At 39.9% G+C, this 23,080-nt stretch overlaps 1 protein-coding gene across 1 annotated transcript in view; it reads left to right on the top strand.

Annotated features, from left to right (window-relative positions):
- Window positions 1-10,089, top strand: part of LOC142494908 (guanine nucleotide-binding protein G(i) subunit alpha-1) — a 76,615-nt gene extending 66,526 nt beyond the window's left edge. The window contains exons 4-9 of the mRNA XM_075599588.1: window positions 350-507; window positions 3,382-3,510; window positions 5,112-5,241; window positions 7,298-7,451; window positions 7,802-8,009; window positions 8,522-10,089. Coding sequence (XP_075455703.1) covers window positions 350-507; window positions 3,382-3,510; window positions 5,112-5,241; window positions 7,298-7,451; window positions 7,802-7,992 — 762 coding nt within the window. The 3' untranslated portion in view covers window positions 7,993-8,009; window positions 8,522-10,089. The remainder of the gene's footprint in view (window positions 1-349; window positions 508-3,381; window positions 3,511-5,111; window positions 5,242-7,297; window positions 7,452-7,801; window positions 8,010-8,521) is intronic.
- Window positions 10,090-23,080: the final 12,991 nt, after the last annotated feature.

The following is a 23,080-nucleotide window of genomic DNA, read 5'->3' as shown; positions in this document are numbered from 1 at the left end:
TAAGCACCTTTACATTGTGTTTGAATTTGAGCCTAATAAAATGGGTCACTGTGAATAGTTAGCTTGTCTGGTCCTACATAGAGCTGCACCTTTACCCCCATTGCAGCAACCTCTGGCAGAGAAAGTTACGTCACCTTCATTGCTTTTAAAACCTCACAAGCAGCTAAGTTTGGCACTTAAAATGTGTGAGAAGTTTCCAATTGTTCGCTATCTTTTGAGGTCAAATTCACAGACTATAATAAAACAGTAGTTCTCTTGTTTTTGCCTGGAAAGGTTAGTAGAATTACAAAAATAAACCAGAACCTTCATTTGAATTCCTTTTATTAAAACAGACCCTGTTTCTCTGCAGGATGACGCACGTCAACTTTTTGTGTTGGCCGGAGCAGCAGAAGAAGGTTTTATGACGGCAGAGTTGGCTGGCGTTATCAAGCGGTTATGGAAAGATGGTGGTGTGCAGGCCTGCTTTAACAGATCGAGAGAATACCAGCTGAATGACTCCGCAGCATAGTGAGTACATACTGCCGTTTTACAAATGCTGATAAGTGTTGGATATAAATGAATGTTGATTGTTTTGTGTCCTATTGTCATAGTTGATTCCTTTTTGTACTATGAGGTTTTTAAGGTGAGTGGCCCTAGTCTGCCCCTTTTTTTCCCATCTAAAACCTCAAACCCTCATAGTTATTGACTTTCATGTTTGATAGCCTTATGTCTATCCCAAGCATGTCTAAATTTCGTTATTATATTATCCCCTACCTCCTCTGTTGGTAGTCTATTGTGCGAATCCACCACTCTTTCTGTGAGATTGCCTGCCCTTTAAAAATGTGATTTCCTAATGCAAGGTTTTTATAATTACTGTGCAAATTTAGATGTAGGTACATAACGGATACTGTTCGACTGTGTGTTTGTGTTAGCTGACTGATTTCTGAGACAGAGGTCGGGCTTGCCAACCCCACCGGCCCAGAATTTGCTAACCAGCCCTTGAAAAGATGCCTTATGGGACAATCCCACATTACATTTTTAACAAGACTAAAATACTTTTGACCTTTTTTTCCCCCCTCATAAACTAGGATGTATCCCTTAAAGCAGCAGGACTATGATGGACATGTTGCAAGGAGTAGGCAGTTCCTGCAACATAAACTGTGACCTTGCACAGAAGGGAGCAGCCACAATTTAATTTGACCATGTATAGAAAATAACTACAACACAATTCTACAGGAGTTCAAGACAATTTATCCCTCTCGCTGTTTTATACCCCCACCTAACTCCTTATGATTTGCTCCAATTCTTAGAATCCCACTGAAAATAAGTGACCCACACCCACTTTATATAGTTACAGTGGGCATATGTCGAAATTCAATTTTCATGGTAACATACAGTAACATTGGTGCTTTGTTTTTTACAAGGCTGCTTTTATATAGAATAATCAGACCAGTGTAACTGCTTTTAAAACGGGGCTCATGTAATCTCACTTAATCTGTAGTTCTCCTTCCTCCGTTTTTGCTGGTCCAATACATCAATCCGACTACATTATTTGGATACAAGATGACCACGTTCCCCATGTTAAAGTTGAAGAGAAAACGTGCAACAGTTTAAAAAATAAAAAAAAATTCTCTTTCTTTTCTTCATAATAGCATCAACTATATTTAACACATTAACCTAAACCATATGTTTCAGAACAGAGCGGTTATTCTTTTCACATAATCACATTACATGTATTTTCGAAGGTTGCATGTGAGCAAAGCCTTCTACAACTACAACATTGATCACAATGGAGTAATGCTCAGGGATACAAGGCGTGCAAATTATTGAATATATGTGATTTATTTTCAAATAATTTCGGTGTTGACGTACAGATGTAAAGAATGCCTTTAAGAAAGCGCAAAGAAATGCCTCCATGGTGAAATCCTATTGGTGATTTTAATGGATAAAATAATGTTTAAAATACACTCACGCAGTGCATAGAAGCAATAAACATGTATGAACCCCCACGATCACCGCCGCCTCAATAAGCATGGGTGAACCCCACGATCACCGGCTCCTCAAACATGTATGAACCACACGATCACCGGCTCCTCAAACATGTATGAACCATACGATCACCGGCTCCTCAATAAACATGTATGAACCCCACGATCACCGGCTCCTCAAACATGTATGAACCCCACGATCACCGGCTCCTCAAACATGTATGAACCCCACGATCAACGGCTCCTCAAACATGTATGAACCACACGATCACCGGCTCCTCAAACATGTATGAACCACACGATCACCGGCGCCTCAAACATGTATATGAACCCCACGATCACCGGCTCCTCAACAAACATGTATGAACCCTACGATCACCGGCTCCTCAAACATGTATGAACCCCACGATCACCGGCTCCTCAAACATGTGTGAACCCCACGATCACCGGCTCCTCAACAAACATGTATGAACCCCACGATCACCGGCTCCTCAACAAACATGTATGAACCCCACGATCACCGGCTCCTCAATAAACACGTAGGAACCCCACGATCACCGGCTCCTCAGTCCTATGCCTCCCCTCCTCCTATTTTTCAATGTTTATTTTTGCTACTGCAGCACGTGTTTTTTCTTTATATTACTTTACCGGTATTCTATTTATAATTTGATCTGTTTTATAATTGATCTATATTGGTTTCAACACCATTAACAGTGATTCAAATACCCACAAGAATTTTCTCCGAGCGCACGACACGGGTTGTTTTGTTTTTAATACAGATGTAGCAAACCTTACTGTTCGGCACTGGGACATGCTGCACGAGCGCCTGGTGCCAGAGGATTTTAATTTACTGGTGGGTCCGATACGAAAGCATGGATCTCCTCCAACCCCCCACCCCCGCGGCACAAACGCAGCAGCACCATCTCCGGAGCCGCAAAGTTGAGCTTTTCCAGCAGCGGCTCCGGAAACGAAGTCTTGCTGCATCTGTAAGGTTTTGGGAGCATAGTTTGTCAGCGGGTGATATAGGGTCTGCTGACAAACATTTCCCATCTCTGCGTTTTGTACGAAACCTTTGTTGCTTCTAGCATCTTGCAGTAACCGTATTAATAGTGGAGTATGGCGTGTTCAGCTGGATTCCTCTGTTGTGAAATTTTAATTACTTATGTAAGTGCCTCTCATAACAGCAGCTAATGAACTTCTGAGTGTGTAAAGAACTCTGGTTGTGCAAGGTTATTTTTGTGCGTTAGGAGGAGCATGCATTAATTTCTTAAGTGGTGTCAGAGGTTTTACTAGTAGGTTTAATTAAAGATTTAGCATAGGATGTGTTAATGTAGAATTGTTGTTTTTTTAGTCGTCATCCCCCCCTCACTCTCCCCCTCCCCCCCAATAACATTCTTATCCATTTGATTTCTAGTTATTTGAACGATTTGGACAGGATAGCGCAGAACAGTTACATACCCACTCAGCAGGATGTTCTACGGACTAGAGTGAAAACTACTGGGATCGTGGAAACTCACTTTACTTTCAAGGACCTCCATTTCAAGTAAGATTTCTATGCAGGGCTTCTGTGTGTTTGGTATTTTCTTTTATCATCAAAGGTTCAGTTCCCTCCGGTTTTCCTCCCCGCCTGTGATAGAACGGTAATGCACAGGAGTCGTGGCCGAGAGATCTCCGGGGGCCCCCTTCCTCGTCTTACCCCAAAATGATCAATATAAAAACTTGCCCTCTACTCGTTGAACATTTTCGTGTTCATGAAATGTCATATTTTACTCCAATTCAGAACCAATTACATAGGGGAAACCATGAAGTCGGTTACAGTACTAAAAAAGATTAGCTTATTATTTTAATGATTTGTAGGCTTTTTTTTGTATATTGAAACAATTATTAACTTACATGAAAACATCCATATTAAAGTTTTTCTTTGTGGTGTAGCCGGTCTTAAAGCAACATCTCCCATGATCGAAGAAGACCCTGCTTCCCAGGGCATGCAAAGTAGCCCCCTATTTTAAACGAACACTTTGCTATCGGAACCATTTAGGAAGTCAAACATTCAAAGAAATCATTACAAAGGGCATAAAGAATGAAAACATTTTATTTTGAAATGCAGTAAGTATTACCTATTACTATGCAACACATTTAAAAAAAACAATATCATAGGATTTGTAATCAAATGCTTGTTTAAAGCTCTTTAGATGGCATTTATCTAAGGGTTAATCAACATATAGGTATGTATACAACGAAAGATAAAAAGCCCAAATGCTACATAAAACATGGCAAACTATTAAGTGAAATACTATGTTATTCTTCTCATAAGTTAGTCCGGGGGTGCGCAACATTTATTGGGTGGGGGCGCGTCACTTAGGCTGTGCGCTCTTTGCCACAACATTTAAATAAAATGCCGGGGGAGCGCGTGATTCCTCTGTATGTCTCTTACCATCTCTCCGGCGGCTTCTGGCGACGTGCTGCCATGACCATACGCGGAGTCAAATGGCAACACGACGTCAAATGACGCTGCCGATGCTGGATAAAAGGTGTGGGGGGCCACAGTCCCTTGAAGTAATCTCACATTTTCGGATAGTTGAATTCTTAAGGGCCTCTGAATATGGAGGTGTTTGTCAATTAAGTGTTTTCTTGATCCTTAGTCCACCATTTACATGTCAGGAGAACCAATACAATTAATGGGATGTGGAGAGGGGGCACTCTTGTGTGACATCACACAAGCGACCAGAGGAAATCGAACCCCACCCAAGTCTAACTATCAAAAATAAATGCAAAATACAGTACTTATAGGTGTCAGGTGAGACCCCTTACGCAGGTCACTGGAGTTAGTTTACTTTGATTCTATGGCGGATTGCTCTTTTAAATTACTACAACTTTAAATGTTCTTGTCTGGATTACTCTAGTATTGTTCCCATATATTGTACCAATTTTGTTTTTCGCCAAAGCGCTATGGGTTTCTACGTGGAAACTTTGATCACGGAGCATAGTTTGACTCTCCTTGTTTATATTAGGTGCTATAATTCAGCAGTTATAGTTCTAATTCTTTTCTTCGTTTTAACGATTGACCTTTTAACTGAATCTGTCGGCTGAAATATTTTAATTTGAAGTTCCATCATAATTATTTTCCTTTACTTTTTTCTTCAGGATGTTTGATGTGGGAGGCCAAAGATCTGAAAGGAAAAAGTGGATTCATTGCTTTGAAGGAGTTACTGCAATAATCTTCTGTGTGGCTCTGAGTGATTATGATTTGGTTCTAGCTGAAGATGAAGAAATGGCAAGTACAAAATAGGAAAGCACGATGAGATAAAAGTATTGGAGATATAGATATGTAATCATTCCTAAAACAAAAGAAAGCTGAAGGTGACCTAAATCTAAAATCTGCAATGCTTTGTAAAATTAGTTACAATCTGTGGTTAGTACACGAGTGCATGTTTATTTAAATGGGTTTAAGAAAAGTAGAATATAGTAGTAACTTGTTTAGTGTGTCTGGGTGACGTCAAGTCACTTTAGGGGACAAGTTTTTTTTCTAGATTATGGAGAAAGTCCAAACCTTTTTGAAGGCTTATGCAAAATCATTTTACATCCTGCTAAAATAATCTAAAAAATGTGAGATCCTGCACACCTAATTAAATTGCAACAAAAGAAAAGATATACATTCAGATAAAAACAAAAAGGCAGCTCCTCTTTTAGATGTATTTTCTAACAATTGAAACGGACAAGTATATTTACAAAATGTCAAATTGCGTTGGAAATTCTTTCAAGCAATATAACTAAAGACTTTAAAGTTGCTTTTAGTTCCTTTATATTCTATCTTTTGTTTCTGTTTCTTAATGTTAATAATATCGCCTTCCAATTAAAAAAAAATGTTATTAGATTGCTTAATAGGGCAAATCTGTGTAGTTTATCCCTTAAAACCAATTTGGATGTCTAGAAATGTTCTTTGTTTTCTTCCATTATGGGACTCTGAATCGTATGGGGAGATATCACCATAATCCATTAGAGAGTCTCAGAACTATTCGTGGGAAAAGTAAAACTACAACAAAGGACAAGTTTTTACTTTCATTTTGTTTCACTCCTCTACATTTAACTGACTTTAAACACGCTACTGTCCTTGGTTCCTTTTATGATAGGAGAGAGTGATTTTCTACTGGCATGATTTTCCTAATTCTAACCCTTTACACATTACCATCAGTTCAATTTACTTGCAAGTGGGACTGCGTCTTTAACATGCTGGTTTGCTTTTTCATTAATCCTTTTCTTATTTTTGCAATAAAATTTTCAAACCTTTATTTCTGTAATTGTGGTGTATTCCCATGTTCATAATTGGTCTAGTGACCACACCAATGTAATTAGCATGCAAGAGATGAAGTATTTTTTAAGACTTTTCTCTGCAGTATGCAATATGGGATTCCATGTATTTTCTGGATGAGCCATATTACACACTACACGAACCGTCCTTTTGCCTGCCTTTACAACATATATCGTTGTAATACATTTTCTTTTGTGTTTAATGTTAAGTGTGGTGGTTCCCAAAATAGTATTGCATACATTTTGACGCATCACTATTTTCTTATGTCATTACAATAACGAAACAATGATTCACCAGACACAACTTATACTTTCTGAAGGTAAGCAATCGGAGAAGTCTGCGGATGGATCACTTTGAACTATCGTTCAAAGGCTGACCATATAGACTGTCCTCTTTATTTCATTTTTGATGATCGATCTGAAAATGTAGTTTGAATCTTCGGCACCATTGCAGTGTTTAATTGTGATGTGCCCCCTCCAAGAAGAATTTTTTTTTTTGCTACAAATATAGGGGTACCGTGAAATGCCGGAGAACATTACCAAAGTCAATCGCCGGTGATGCCATATTTGTGGGAATACAACTTTGCCTGTGTGCTCTTCTGAAATCAAAGTGTTCAAATATAATGTAAATGCAAATGTTTAGGCAACAAATTTTTAGTTTTTGTGCATTTTTTGGTCTGCCCATAATAGATGTAGATGCATATCTAGATCACAGTAAACAAGGGAAGCATTTTTTAAGACACTGTATTGGGAAGAAAAAAGGAATGAAAATAATGTAGTTGTCACCTACAATTTGCAGATGACCTCTTTATTTTCGCCACAAGTCCAGAAAACCTAGAGGAATAAATCTGAGAACTCACTGAAGCAACTATGGTTGCTCTTTTTAAATGTAGCATGTATGTAATGTAAACTCCTGCTAGAAATCATTGTATATTTGTGGGTTTTTTGTTTTTGTTTTTTTGCTAGTACAAAATCTGATTAAATGTTTCATATGTTTGAGCCACTGTCTTTCTATTGTGTAGAACCGAATGCACGAAAGCATGAAACTGTTTGACAGCATCTGCAATAACAAATGGTTTACGGACACCTCCATTATCCTTTTCCTAAATAAAAAGGACCTGTTTGAGGAGAAAATCAAAAGGAGCCCTCTGACAATTTGCTATCCAGAATATGCAGGTACTTTCTTTAGTACTATAAATCTATCCTGGGTAAACTTAGTAGTTTTTCTTTGTAAATGTTCCAATTATAATTAACATTTTTATAAGTGACTATTAAATGAGTATGTATAGTCTTGTAGCCTTACGTTTTATAGATATTCTTTTTCTGCACATTACAGTACATACGAAGTTGACATGACATGAAGCGAAGACCTTGAAAAATCCCCTTCGTTTTAGCCCATTTAATAACGATACTAACATTGAAAGTGTGTTCCACCTAAACAGATACTGCACTTTCAAACCACAATCAAGAGTTTGGTTTCATGTTTTGAGTAATTCTTCTTTTTTGTTTTGTTTTTGTTACTTCAGGTTCAAACACTTATGAGGAGGCAGCTGCGTACATTCAATGTCAGTTTGAAGATCTTAACAAAAGAAAGGACACAAAAGAAATCTACACCCACTTTACTTGTGCTACAGACACCAAGAACGTGCAGTTTGTGTTTGATGCAGTGACCGATGTCATCATAAAAAATAATCTCAAAGACTGTGGCCTCTTTTAAGACATGGCATTTATATGGTAAGATGTTGTCCATTACCAGTAAAGGAGCCGTCCTCTGTAAAATGCTTATAGAGCGAAGTTTGTATTATGATGCAACCATTTTCCACAAGACCCGTGGAAGACGTTATTGATCCATTTGATATGTCGATGGTAACCCATGCCAGTCATTATTTCCATTCCTGGAATGTTGCTCTTCGAGGCTCACTAATGGAATATAGCATGACTATGCTGAGAACCGAGTAGAGCGGGGTCTTTAAAGGTGCCAAAGTAAATGGAAATCCAAGTTTGCATCAAAAAGAATGGATTGCTGCTTTAAGAGCCAAGGACCTTATTTACAAGTGGTGCTAAGCCATAGGACATCTTATGTGCTATTCAATTGAATGGGTCGAAAGGTGCCTTATAGGCTAGCACTGCTTTGTAAAGACAGCCCAGAGTCTCGTAAAGATAATTTAGCCTACTTTGGTTATCTGTGCCTATTAACAACCATGCATGTCATTAATTCCAACTCTCTTTTTTTTTTTTTATTGTAGATTGCATTTGACTTCACCCTGTTATAGCTCGATGGCTTTTGGACTCAAGACTCTTGATGAACAGCGGACCAGTACTGTACTTGCCAGTTTTATTAGCTTTATTTATGTTCATGTCTTGTAAATTTTCAAAAGTAACTGCTACTAGGCCACAATGGAGAAGGTATCTTGATTGTATGTATACTGTAATTGTAGGAATGTTATTTGTACAGACATTGAACAGAATATTTTAATAATTTGAATTGTTCACAAAAAAGATCCTCTGTTTTATGAAATGCTATTGGAGGATAAGTTTTCACGCCTGTTGAGGTTATTTAAAACTTATTGTAAATTTAATTTGTTTTCCCTTCCAATCATGCATGCTGCCTTATTCTGTGTTATGCTTTTTGTTTTCTTGCAAACCTGTAAGATGTATATTACAAAGCTTCTTGAAATCTGGACAAGTCTTACAGTTGCACAAACCTGGGGCATGTTCTACACAATCCTCCATCACTTTAACCAACGCCTTCACTGTGCATTTTTATTATCTAGTATCCTCCTTGTGCATTGCCTTACAGGTGGTGCCATAATTGCATTTTTTTTTTATACATTTTAAAATTAACAAAACCTTTATTTGTAAATAGATTTTTTTTCGCCAGGTGTTCGTTAGAACATTTTTGTGGGTTATGACATGCCAACAGAAATTGTGAGATTGATGACCTTATTCGTGTTGGAACAATCATGTACTTGGCATGCTGAACATGGCAGTACTTTGTATAGATGACTCAGTCTGACATTTATTAATTTCCACATTTTTGCAACATTTTAGTACACCTCAGCTTTGCCATTGAAAATGTGCAGTCAGATAAGGTTCCATGGTTTTAATTTGTGAATTTGTGATGCTGTTTATGTAATATCCTCACTGTCACTCTTGTCTTAAAATCCTTTCATTCCTTCATCCCTACAAATGTCCTATATAGTATGCTGCAGCTCCCTTTAGAAATAGGGGTTGTGATACTGGTTTGGATATTTTCTCAATGGATACAGTAATGAATGCAGCAGTTAAGAATATTGATGCTAACATTTCTACTGATGCACACTATAGAATCTGCTTGGAAACACTTTTTTATATATAGTTTTTTTTTTTTTTTACTTATGAGTTTGAAATTAGCATCACTGTTCGACTAACTCATGATGATTGTCTTACATCACAATATTAACCTGGCGTCATGAGTAACTTTTGTGTCGTCTAAATCATGTATAAGTTAATTGTACTACCTTCTTCATTAAAGTTTTTGTACTTCACTGTAAGGAATGGATTCATATTGATAATTATTGAGGTTACCACTGTCTAAATTCTTTGTGCCTTGAATGAAATGTTTGTTTGTTTTTATTTTATTAAAGTACCTGGTAGGTGACCTGCTGTATATGCATTGTGGTGATATGCTGAGGAAATGAAATTGTCAACATCACTATGTAAAATATTAGCACACATGTTGGTAAACATTACTGACTGGTTCCTTGACTTTATCCTGTAAAAACGGTGTTGCTAACCAATCCTAATAAATCTTGCAATTTTTCAGATTTTAAAATCTGTATTGTTAAATGCTTACTGTTGCCAGAGTTATGATTTTACATTTCATCACTGAAAACCTTTCATTCCATTCTTGTTTGTTATGAACATATTATATGATTGAACTCTTTTTGAATGCAACGGGTGATAGTTTTACCAATCACAATGCAGTACATGTATTATTTATTCGTATTCAACTGGAAAATGTTGCCCTGTCCTTGAAAGTATGACACCATATGAGAGAATAGAACAGTGCATTTTCATCCTTTCCTAGTTGTCTCTAGTTGAGGGAAATATTGCTGTATTTATTCAAAATATAGACACGCAATCAAGGTCTGTCATGTTTATTTTGTGTGACTCTTGCTGCCCTTTAATCCATGTTACCATTGGTGGTATCCTATCATTCTTGCATCTCTGCTCTCCACATAGAATAATGTTTAGAGCATTCAGACGATTTAGTTATGCTCTATACCAGAGGTGCGGAAACTGGGGGCGCTACATTTTGTGGGGGGGGGGGGGTTAGCAGTTAAATCCCATGCTCTCCCCCCTGGCTTTTAAATTAAATGCCGGAGGACCGCGCGAGGCCTCTATACCACCCTTCCAGCGACGCATCGTCATGGTAACCCTGCGTCAAATAACGCCATGTCACACGACCACGCATCATTTGATGCAGGGGCGGAGAGGGGGAGGCGCTGAGGAGAACAGGCAGGGGTGCGCACGGGTAAGAGTTTGCGCACACCTGCTCTATACAGTGGCTGAACTACCATATGTGCAGGCAGTACAGCTGCACTGGGACCTGTACTCTCGACTGTTCTGCATGGTCAGCTGCCTTGTGAGTGAGGGAGGGGGCGGAGAGCTTGGTGGGGGAGGGAGGGACGGGGAGAGCATTGTAAGGACAGGAGGGAAGCATGGTGTGGCGGGAGCATGTGGTGGAGAGGATGGTGAGGGGGGAGGGCATGGTGAGGATTGAGCCATATGGGAGGGAAGATAGTGGGGAGAGCATGGTGAGGAAGGGGGCATTGCAGATTGTTTATTTTTTACATGTTTCCAAGAATGGCCCAGCTCATATTTGAACTGGGGCCCACAATTCACTAGTTCTGCCCCTGGATCTAAATTGCCCTGTACTGTACTTTCAGCATGTTATTTATTTATTTTTTTATAGAGTCTGCAACAAACTTCGGACATTGTCAGGACTGTTTGACTTCAATAACCAATGGATTCTTGCACAGACAGTGTGATATATCAGTGCTATGCTTCTGCCTCTGATCTTTATGCACATAAATCAGCACCACCGTAAACATGGCAGATTTTATTGACATGCAGTACAGTAAAAGGGAAACATTCGCTTTGAAAAATCCTATGAGGGTATTGCACTGCACACCTCATTCCCTAATGACCCCAATATTTTCTGTCCAAAATGCTTACTTATGTAAGCGAACCAATGTTGTTTCATCAATTTGACGGCAAACTACCCATTTAAGATGATTCATACGTCTCCCAATATCAGATCTTATTCGAAATTCAAGTGCACATTGACAGTTAATCTCAAAATTTAAAATTCCACGGTTAGGGTTAGGGTTCCACAACCTTCATCTAGTCTGGCTTCTGTCACTCACAATTTTCTGAAACTGCCCTCATCATCCACAACTTTCTCTCCCCAAGATCGCCACTCCAAACTCTACTCCATGCTCATCCTCCTTGACCTCTCTTCAGGCTTTGACACAGTCGATCACCTCACTCTCATAGCCATCCTTTCTAACCTTGGCATCACTGATACCACTTTCTCGTGGCTCTCATCCTATCCCACTGCTGCTACTGTCACCATGAATTCAACCTCTGCTTCCACCAGCCTCCCAAGTGGGCGTGCGCCAAGGATCAGTCCTTGGTGTCCTCTTTTCAACATCCATTTTTTTGGGGGGCCATCCAAATATATTTCTCTGTCCTACGTTTCTCACCTGAACTTTCTATCTGTATTTCTACTTGCCTTTCTGCCATTTCCAGTTGGATGCTGTCCCACTTCCTACAAATTAAACCAGCTGAGACATAAAAGTCCTCCTCACTTTTATCTTTCCCAATCCCTACGATCTCCTCCCCCCCCTCTTTGCCCAACACATCACTTCCATCACTGCCACCTGTCGTTACCACCTATATGACATAAGAAACATTTGTCCACTCATTTATCTCTCCAAGGCCAAACTTCTGATCCACTCCATCTTAACACGTCTCGATTACTGTAACACCCTTCTCAGTCTCACCCTCTAACAAATCCAAAACGCTGCAGCCCATACACTTCTCAATCTCCCCTTTTCTGCCCACGCCACCCTTCTCTCCCAACTGAACTGCCTACCCATCTAACAACGTTCCCTCTTCAAATTCCTCACTCTGGTCTACAAATGTCTCCATTTTTTTGTCTTATCTTTCAGCACGTCTCTCGTGAAACCCATTCCCGTCCCCTGAATCCCATAATCCTACGTGCCTCTCAATTCCGATCATTTGCCTTACTCGCCCCCCTCCACTCGAACAAGCTCCCATACCTAGTCCAATCTGCCCACTCTCTAAGGCTACAATTATACCAGATGCCGCTGGATGGCAGCGCCGTCTAGTGATGTCATCCTCACGCTTCTGCCAAGTGGCATCAAAGGAGACTGGAGAGGAGAAGCAACGGTCAGGGAGGCGTGGCCATGAGCAGTTTGCCCTCATTGGCTGAATCGCTCATGTGACACGGCCATCGCCTGGCAAAAAAACAGTTCTCATGTCTCCTCTCTGCTGCCCTGCAGTTCCAGACGTCGCGGGAGTTATATTGACTTTAATTGGATTGCAGCTATTTGTTTTTGAGCCTTATGACGCCACGCCGCCGGCATTTTTTGGTATAATCACGACCTAACTTCAGAAGCCAACTCAACTTTATCTTTATCACATTCCACGATCCCTGGTTAACCTCCTTTCCCCTCTTCAATGCACAAGATCTCCCCTATCCGCATCCCATCCTAAACCTTACAGAAGTCTCTCCAAAACCCTCCAGTCACCCACTTCACAGATCCAATCGCTTCCACTATATTCACTGTCTGATTTATCACCATGCCACTGACGAGACTAAATCTAGAGACCTGACCCCAAATTCTGCCCACCAAGCAAGCGATGCACGTGACCCATGGCCCAATCATAATGTTCCCACGACAATGACATCTTTACAATAACTCTATAATCAAATCTATATATAAGCACACCTTTGTTTTGCTAACTAATGTACAGCTCCATGGATAAAGGGTGCTATATAAATGTTATAAATAAGTAAATATTATCTCTAGGAGGGCAGGAGTGAGAGAAGCCGCCAACTGCCAGAGCTGAGTGTACAAACTACTGTAGCATTGACCAAGAGTGATAAAACAGGAAGAGAGAGAGAGAGAGAGAGAGAGAGAGAGAGAGAGAGAGAGAGAGAAAGAGAGAAAGAGAGAAAGAGAGAGAGATTAGTTGCTGATGGACAGTTCTAGTACATAGTAACAGGAAACACTAGAGTGCAGGTTACTGAGCAAGGGCAGAAAAACAGCGACAGACAGAACAGTGCTTTCATCAATCTACTTACTCCATGCATATAGGCAGTGTTCGACAAACCTATACATTTGCTCGCCCCGGGCGAGTGGATTTAACCCCCGGGCGAGTAAATATTGGCCCAAGCAGCACACGTTTGGTACTAGGTGGCGAGTATATTTTTTGGTGATTTGTCAACCACTGCATATAGGTGTTACCAAAAAAAAAATGTATGTTCCCATCCTGGGTTTTTAATGTTTAGTACAATAAAATTAAATGAAGTGCTTGTTAATATGTACAAGACACATCTAGTATAATATTTATTCACTGTTAATACCACAGTTAGGAATTTCTGGCTAATCATAAACAGGAAAAATAGGGTCTGGTTGGCACTCACTTACTGGTTAAATTTAGGAGCAGTATTAGTATAGGTGGGAGGGTGGGAACAAGGGGTCCTGCAGCACTCAAAACAAGAACATTGGCAAAAACTGCTAGCAAGAATAAAGAATGTAATACGCAGAGCGATGTAATACAGGGAGTTAGCCATCGTCGGGTGAAAAAGAGAAAACGCCTAATGATAACCAGTGTCCTTAAATACCTAATCTAACATTGGAAACCCTCCCACGTCTCAAAGATTTTGCCAAAATTAATGCATTCATGTCACACTTAATTAGCATATTCATGACCTCATAATTACATTGAATAAAATCCCAGTAGTATATTTCTTTTACGTGGTGAATTCAATTCATTAAGAGTGCTGCACTCTATTGGATGTGAGACAGAAGTGGGGGAGAAATCCGGTGAGAGACAGTGATGTGCTGTGAAAATAAAATACAATAAAAACAATCTGATACAGCTCAACCCCATTATAACACGAATCCGCTTATAACGCGATGCAAGCGTGGCTCCCAATTTTTGTATTTATGAATACTTTACAACACGATTATTGGTACCTTAAATACTTTATTGTACAGTGCATACAATTGGACATTATTTCTAACGCGATACGCTTATAGCGCGATGTGATTCTTTGGACCCAAAGCACAGCGTTATAAGGGGGTTGAGCTGTACACAGCTGTATTCATAAACAGTCCAGACAATAGGAATATGATCTAACTTTTTTTTTTTTTTAAGATGCTGTTTCTGGACCGTAGGTCCATGCTACAATCTAACGCATGTCATTAGTTGAGGATCTCTACAGTTTACAGTAAAGAATTGAACAAAGCAATTACCATGACATTGTTTTGATTAAATATTGGGAAATGTGGAATTTTATGTATTGTTGCTTGAATTATCAACTTGTTTTTTTTTAATAACATATTAATGGTGTAAATAATGGTAAACAGCATTGTATCTACAGAAACACTTTCTTATGATTGTTGATTTCGTTTTTAATTTGAAGAATGCTTTCACAGACTTTCAAGCCACTCCTAAACTTCCTTGAACTTTTCAAAGAGGGAGAAAATCCCTCTTAGAATCCCTCTGCTAATCCCTGCTGCCTGGCAAAGAACAGGATGGCAGAGCAGAATTGCAATCTGTCAGATGTTATGGGCCTCACTTAAAAGTGGCAATCCTTCCAAGAACCAAAGTTAACTACATGTTACATACTGTATGGGTCACAGATGCCCTTTATTTATTTTTAATTATCCAAATCAGACACGTATAAGTATGTTTACATCGGTTTTGGTTAGTACGTAAACAAGGTTGCAGTTAATTTTACCTAGGGATACTTCCTTATGTTTGATGTCGCTGTGCAGGGCCGCCAACTGATTTCCTGGGGCACAGGGCTAGAGCTTCCCCCCCCCCCCTGTGTCAGTGGCCCTGCGAGCCTACCCCTTTCACACCTGTATTTCTCTCCCCCCTCTGTCTCTCACTCTTCCCCCTTCTCTAACTCACTCACTCTGCTCCTTCTCTTAGGCCCCCTCTCTCTCTCCCTGCGCTATCACTCAATTACCAGCCCTCACTCAATCCCACTCCGCCAATCCCCCACCTCACACTCACTTCCCCTCCTCCCCTGGCCATACAAACAATTCCCCCAAATACCCATAGAATTCCACCTCCCACACAAGACACGTACAATATCCCAATTAAAAAACGACCCCACCCTAAATACAGAGACCACTACAGCCCCCCAGATACAGATACCACTACACCCCCCCCAGATGCAGACACCCACCAGATACAAACACCACTACCTTCCCCCAGATACAATTCCAACTACCTCCCCCCATATACAATTACCACTACTTACACGGATACAATTACCACCACTACACCCCCCCCCCCCAGATACAAACACACTACCTCTCCCCATATACAGTTACCACCACAACCCCCCAAATACAATTACCACCAACCCCCATCAATATAATTACCACTTACCTCTGGTTGCCACCACGCCCCAGCTCTTCCCAGCTGCTGCCGCCTCTTCCCACACCGAGCTGGCCTCTTCCCATGTTGGACCTGCCTTTTCCCACACTGGGTCTGCCTCTCTCCATGCCGAGTCTACCTCTCTCTTCCGCCAGAAGCTGGGCCTGACTTCCGGGTGCACACAGCCTTCAGCGCGCACTAGCGGGAGAGAGACCCGGCGTGGGAAGAGGCAGGCAAAGCCCAGTGGCAGCAACCAGAGGCCCGGCCGTCCACTCCCACTGGTGCGCGCCGGAAGCTGTGAGCACTCAGAAGTCAGGTCCAGCTTCCGGCGCGCACTGGCGGAAGAGAGGAGACGGTGTGAGATGAGGCAGTAGCTAGCGGGAGCCGGGGCCCGGCAGCAACCAGAGACCCGACAGCTGGATAACAAAGTGAAGCTCGGCCCGACTTCCAGTACCGGCCAGGCCCCCCCATAGCCACCGGGCCCGGGACACTTGTCCCGACTCTCCTCTCATGTTAGCGGCTCTATCACTCTGTACTCATCAGAGAGTCAATAAGGCTAAGGGGAGAGGGCCTCTGGATGTTCAAGCACTTGCTTAGGGTAACAAGAACACTTTAGTTACAATCACCTCCCTGTTTAAGGAAACCCTACAAATACATCTAGAGATGAATGTCTATAAAAATGAAAGCAGGTTAGATTTATTTATGCAAACCAATTAAACTGTTAAATCCTTTACAAAAGCTTGTTTTCTGGCTGGCTACATGGGAAGGCACCATTAAGGAGAGCCAATAACTCGAAAGGATGAGGCAAGAGGAAAATTAGGTGATCATGAGGCTTGCCATTGATATAATGACAGTCCCTAAAATTAAACTAGTAATGTATGAACGCTATATATGAAAGTACTGTACAAACTAAGACGGAATGTAAATCAACGTTAGTTGATGCACTTATTGTCACAGGTGTTTCTGTGCTTTACAAGGTCCCTCTATAAGCACAGAGAACAGGTTTGTATTAGTTTTGTGCCAAACGGGGCTTGCAGCTAACAGATGGAAGAATCATCTTGGCTGCTTAGACTTTTCTTTTGATGCTGAAGTTATTCATAGATTTTTTTATTTTTTTTTATTTTACAATATACGCTTACGTGTGAAACACAGAGAGAACATTATTAGAAAAACTATTCAAAATGTGTGTCTATATTCCAAGTGAGCAGTCGTAAACATTCTGAATTACTCTTCTACCTCACACACTTGTTATTTTTAAAATTGAATTCATCTCAATAGTTTGTTCATCCTTGGTTTCCTGCCATCGCTCATTTTCACACGTATTACTCTCTTCCTGCATCAAAGTTGTCACAGAAATAAAACATCTGGTATATATCAGAGACCAGATTACATTTCAATATTGTTCCTATCAAAAAGGTTTAGTTTTCTTTTTAGAGCTTTAAATATAAGCAAATAACATTACTATACATACAATTATTTCTAAGTATATTGGTGCATAAGTAAACATGGACAATGCCGGAAAATCTGTTAGCCATCTCTAAAGTGATTAGTGACCACTTAGAAAGTGCACGTCATTAAACATCCCTGTAATTTTTGATGCTGTAGCTATATTTTTCTCTGATTTGTATTCTAGGATATTGAAAACAAGCTATACATTTCTCTGTATTTTTCCTGGAAAGCTGTTCAGACCAGTTGTGAAGTGATAAGGCTTCAACAACAACATCATGTGAAAATATATTTCTTGTCCTTGATGAGCAAAAAGGATAATGTCTCAACCACACAGAGTAAGACGTTGTCGAGGGCTGCTGAATTGTTTGTAGGCCAGGACATAAACCAATTGTAAACTGCAAACAATAGCGGGAGGCCATTTAAGTAAGAGCAGAAATGGCAAGGAGCACAGGATTCTAAAAGTTATATTACCTACTATATAATGTGATTTGCTGAAGTTCCTACATGGCTACACTAGGCTATCTGTGAACCAGGGATGTCGTAATAGTGATTTTCAAACGGGGTTTTGAGGGTACCCCTAAAGCGTTCGACAGACGTCAGGGGGAGAGCTAGGACAACAGTCCCAGCAGTACCGGCGGCTCCCCATGCAGCAGCAGCCCGGCAGTCACTGCAATGCTCACCCTCCTCCTGTAGGTGCTGTCCGACTTCCGCTGCGGAGTCCCCAGACTGGAAGCAGCACTGGAGACCTCCTCACCCTGAGGTTAGATTGTTGTTGGGGGGGTGGGCGAGGAAGGGGGTGGACTAAGGGCAGAACAGAAAGAAGGTGGAGTGTAAGGGGGGAAGAGAGAGATGGAATTGTAAGGGGAGAAGGGGGGGGAGTGTAAGGGGGGAAGAGAGAGGGTTGGGGTTCCCCAGAATTTCACAATATAATTCTAGGGTTCCTAAACCAAAAGAAGGTTGAAAACCCCTGCAATACAGGCTCGGATCCTAGGACTTCCAAAAGGAAGAGGCCAGAGTTGCTGAATTCTATTTACTACTGTACATCACACCACTCTTAAAATGGGCTTAATAACTAATGATATAGACATTTCTCCATCAACAATATTCATGCAAATGTAAATCTCCAGCTGGTATCAATCACTGCATACTTCTTGTGTCAACTTTTTCTGATCTTTTTCAGCCTCTCCAGATCGCTTGCAGATGCTGGAATAAATTGACATGTATACGTATTCCATTCCAGTGTTTCCAATTGCATTGCAGACAGAAGGCATTGCTTGCAGCAAACGCTTGCATTTGTTTTTCATTTAAAGTTTTTTTCTTTTTCTTAACAGCAGCAACAAATGAATTCTACTAAATCCGAAGAGCTTTTTAATCTACAACATGTGCAGACTTCAAGTAGTGTTCAGTCAGAGAGAAAGTTTCGTAAATACATTCAAACATTCATTGTTGTAGAGGGCAACACTGGAATAAAGCCAGCATTGGTGCTTTGAAATGCTCAAGTAAGTCAGAAACCCCTTCTACATTGTGCTCGGCTTATTTCAGCATTAACACCTTCACTGCCAACAGAAGTGTTGCCTTCTGTTGAGTTTGAAGGGGTCCATGTTCAAAGGGATAAGAAGTAAAGAGTGACACACTGGTGAGTGCTCATTTGCAAGTCATTACCCAGAATCCTTGGCTGCAGTGCAATCATTGTATGCTAAGAGATAACGGGAAAGTCAGGGTTGCAGACCTGTCTGAGACGTGAATGTGCTCATAACTAGTTATTTTATTTGCTTTATGGTGGAGGGTTTCGGTTACTTTTTTACTCACCATAACGTATTTTCTTTCCTTCTGTAGCACAAACGTAATTTTTTAATGTTTGCATTAATTGTTTAAACCATCATTAATCATCATGCCTCTACACTATACTTTACAGCAGCGGTGCCCAAACTGTGTCCAGCGGTGCCCAGGGGGGGTGGGAGATTTTTCTGGGGGGGGGGCGCGGGCTGTTGCAGAGGTCCCGCGCTCTTCCCCCAGGCATTTAAATGAATGCCAGGGGATCGCATGAGGCCTCTGCAACAAAAAAAAATTACTGTGATTCAGACGCTGTGAGGCGTCTCCATGGCAACGCGGTGTCAGATGACGCCGCAGGGTCATGCGACGTCACCAGCATCAAATGACGCTGCGGGTCACGACCTGACGTCACTTGACCTGATGTCACTTGACCCCGTGACGCGACTAGAAGGTAGGAGGGGGGGGCGCAGCTTCGGCACAGGCCAGACAGGGAGGGCGCAGCTGGAAAAGTTTGCGCTCCCCTGCTTTACAGCACAAGTACGGCTTTTAATTGGTGCTGGTCAAAGGTGGGTATTCGGCCATGTGAATACAGAGATGTACTGTAATTAGTATGCAACATTATGCTTTTGTAGAGCTCTAGCACTGAAGCTAGTATTTTTCAAGCTGAATTTTAACCAAAGTTTAAGGTGAAAACTGCCACAATGAAGAAGATTGGAAACATTTTCGGAAATGCAGCACCGTACTGTATCTTGTTTGTGTGTCAAGGTGAAAGATCAATTCAAATGATCCCTCTGAGGAGCTTACATTTGAACAGAGTAGTTTAAAAGATTTAAAACAGATAAACTAGGATGACACCCTAGGAGGAAATGCAAAGTAGACCTTATCTTTGACATGTTAAAAGCAATGAACATGTTTTATCTAAATTTAGACTTATATCACAGAGGTAGCCAAATCTGTTCTATTTCAGATTATAAGGATATTTCTATCCAATGTTACAATACTATGGGAAACCACTTGTATATTCTCATGGATAATTCATCACTGTGTCGCTATAATTTATATGTATAGTTTATATTTAGTATCACTGTAGATATTACACCATATAGGGTTCACTATATTTGTACACCTATTTTACACTTTATTTATATTTAATCACTGTGTTTAGCGATTTCAAGGACGCCTATCCATGAGGATATTACCGATTAATGTACCTTCTTTATCAGCTATTATATATATTATATAACAGCAATAACAGATAGTGCACTATCATATGCACGTCTAGCCAGCAGCGCTAATTTAGATTTAGGTTTTAACTACAACTTTCTTGTTTAACAAATAAATATTGTATTAGTGGAGATGGGGAACCATCTCTTTCCAGTGATTTCAAGTTAAGTTCCTACAATACATTAGAGGTAGAGCGCATTACCATAGGGAATACTTTTTCTCTTTTCCAAACCACTTGTATATACTGTAGCAGTAATATTTTGCTGCTATAATTGAGAGGTTATTATGAATTTATAGGTCTTTGTCGCTTGTCCCTGATCAAATTTTTTTTTTTAATTTCACTTGTTATTTTTAACAATTCATAAAATACTGTCTGCTTTGTAATAGCTGTAAGGTGCCACTGAGGGATTTTGGTGTCCCTTTTGTACCCCGGGCACCTAGACAACAAAGATACTAAGTGGTGCTGTCTGACGTATTTTTGTTTTATTTGTTTAATAAAAATAAGGGTATTTGAACTAAGATTCTATATAATCTACTAAATGTCTATATTGTGGGAGTTAGGGTGGGAGAGAGCTGGGGACAACGAAACCCTCATTTTTATTAGCCCAGTTACAAGACTATCATCGTTATATAACTTTTAATGAATTGGTCATGAAATCTGCAAAAATATTGCACGGATATATTTTTTCCTAAAGCAAAATATTATCGTCAGTTCTGTAATGTTTAGTTATTAATGCTTATCTTTGTGAACTGTACTGCCACCAAAATGCCACTTTTATAATGCATTTTTGCCAGGAAATGTCTATATTATTGTAAGTAAAATGGTGGGGAATATTATGTATTTTAATCAATCTGGTGCTACAGGGGTTAATGTGGTTGTACATGGATGGCACTATAGAAGTATAAATATACATACATATGCACTTTTATTTGTACACTCTAATAATTCACCATTTTGTGTAGAATTTCTGTATCGTGTAATTATTGTTTCGTCTGTTTGGAATTTACATTATTTAGAAGCAAAATTATCTTTGTGAATCAGCTTTGTTGGAGTTGTGTCCGTAATACAAATTCTGCTGACATTTGAAAGTATAAGGCATATAACAGGATAGTCACCCTAACAAAATACTGTAATAGCATACAAGCAATTTTTAAGAAAAAATAATAATTTCATATGTGTAACAATTTCAGGCTTATTAGTTAAAGCTTTAATCAAACCTCATTGTATCAGACATATGGAACAATAGCATCAGTAGTAGCTATGCAAACATGAACCATGGAAAACTAAAGCAATGTTTCAAGACAAAGATTTTAACATTCATTGATTTAAAAGTACCGTGTACAGGTATGCATGATTAAACTTTGTGGTGTACTACATGCTGTAACAATATACATAGTAAAGTGATAACTGGACCAATGATTCCAATGAAGTCCTACTGTGGCTAATCATGAAACAGACATCAAGGGTAAATATCTCCTTTTCCCTCTATGTAAAATGACTATAGACTCCATACAGGTTTGGCTAAAAGCTGCAAATGAAGCTGAACACTAAATGTTTATTTTACGATTAGGTAAGTAGGAACACTAAGTGGCACGCGCATCAAGTGCCAGTACAGGTTATCGCACCTATTCTGGCGTTAACACCCATTGACATATAAAAAGACATTATGTTTAAGGATATCCATACTGGTTGACGAATCCCAAAGCGAAAGGTTATATACAAACTGAGAAAACAGTCCAAGGTATGAATCCAGTGACATTTTCATCTGAAAAGTAAGTTTTACCTGTAACCTCCTCTCCTGAATAGTGGGATGCTATACAGTAGATGACTTGGAATTTGAGTTGGCTCACATTGTTTGGCCTGCCAAAAATGTTTGTACAAAACAAAACGGTGGAAGTGACACTCTTTTTTGTGTTGTCAGTGCAGATGCAGGGTAGTGGAAATCCTCTTGCACTCGAACAAAAACCAGCAAAGTCACACAGACATTTTTTGTTAAATGTTTTTTTTATCATAGATTGTTTTATTGTTTTTCAAAAGCCATATGCACATTACATAACGCCAACGTAATGTCAAAATCATATCTTATACTTAAATCATATAAAGACATTCACATAACTTGCATCAAATTAACACCTAAAAACTAAATGATACATTTAAAAAATTATAAAATTATAATACTTATGGTATTTTCTCATATTTCCCTACCTATGTTCCCTTATTGTGCATTCCACCTATTCACCTCTTAACTGTCTTTCTAAACACCAGGTTGTGTGTTTGAACGTCTTCCTCACTGTCTCTTTGTGGCACCATTTCAATAAACGGATCCCACCTTTGGGAAATCTCTTCTGCATGTTGTTCTTTATTACTTTCTGTCTCCATTTATCCAGGGTCATTAAATGCATTAGATAATTAATCATAATTTCTACTGTATGGGGTTGCTCTTTTATCCACTGCCCCATTAGAATTTTCCTTGTGGCTAGTAATACCATTTCTACAAATTTGGGGATTTTTTCCCCTTTATTAATTGCCTTCCATTTTCCTAGGTTCCCAAACATTGCTGATATTTGCTCATTAACTGTCATTTTGTTTGCATTTTTCTTTTAGCAGAAGTCACTTATTTTAGGCCATTCCCACATACAATGTTTAAGATTTGGTTTGGGGGTTG

The sequence above is a fragment of the Ascaphus truei genome, chromosome 5 (assembly GCF_040206685.1).
Source record: "Ascaphus truei isolate aAscTru1 chromosome 5, aAscTru1.hap1, whole genome shotgun sequence".
Classification (NCBI taxonomy): Eukaryota; Metazoa; Chordata; class Amphibia; order Anura; family Ascaphidae; genus Ascaphus; species Ascaphus truei.
This window is presented reverse-complemented; position numbering and strand designations above follow the sequence as displayed.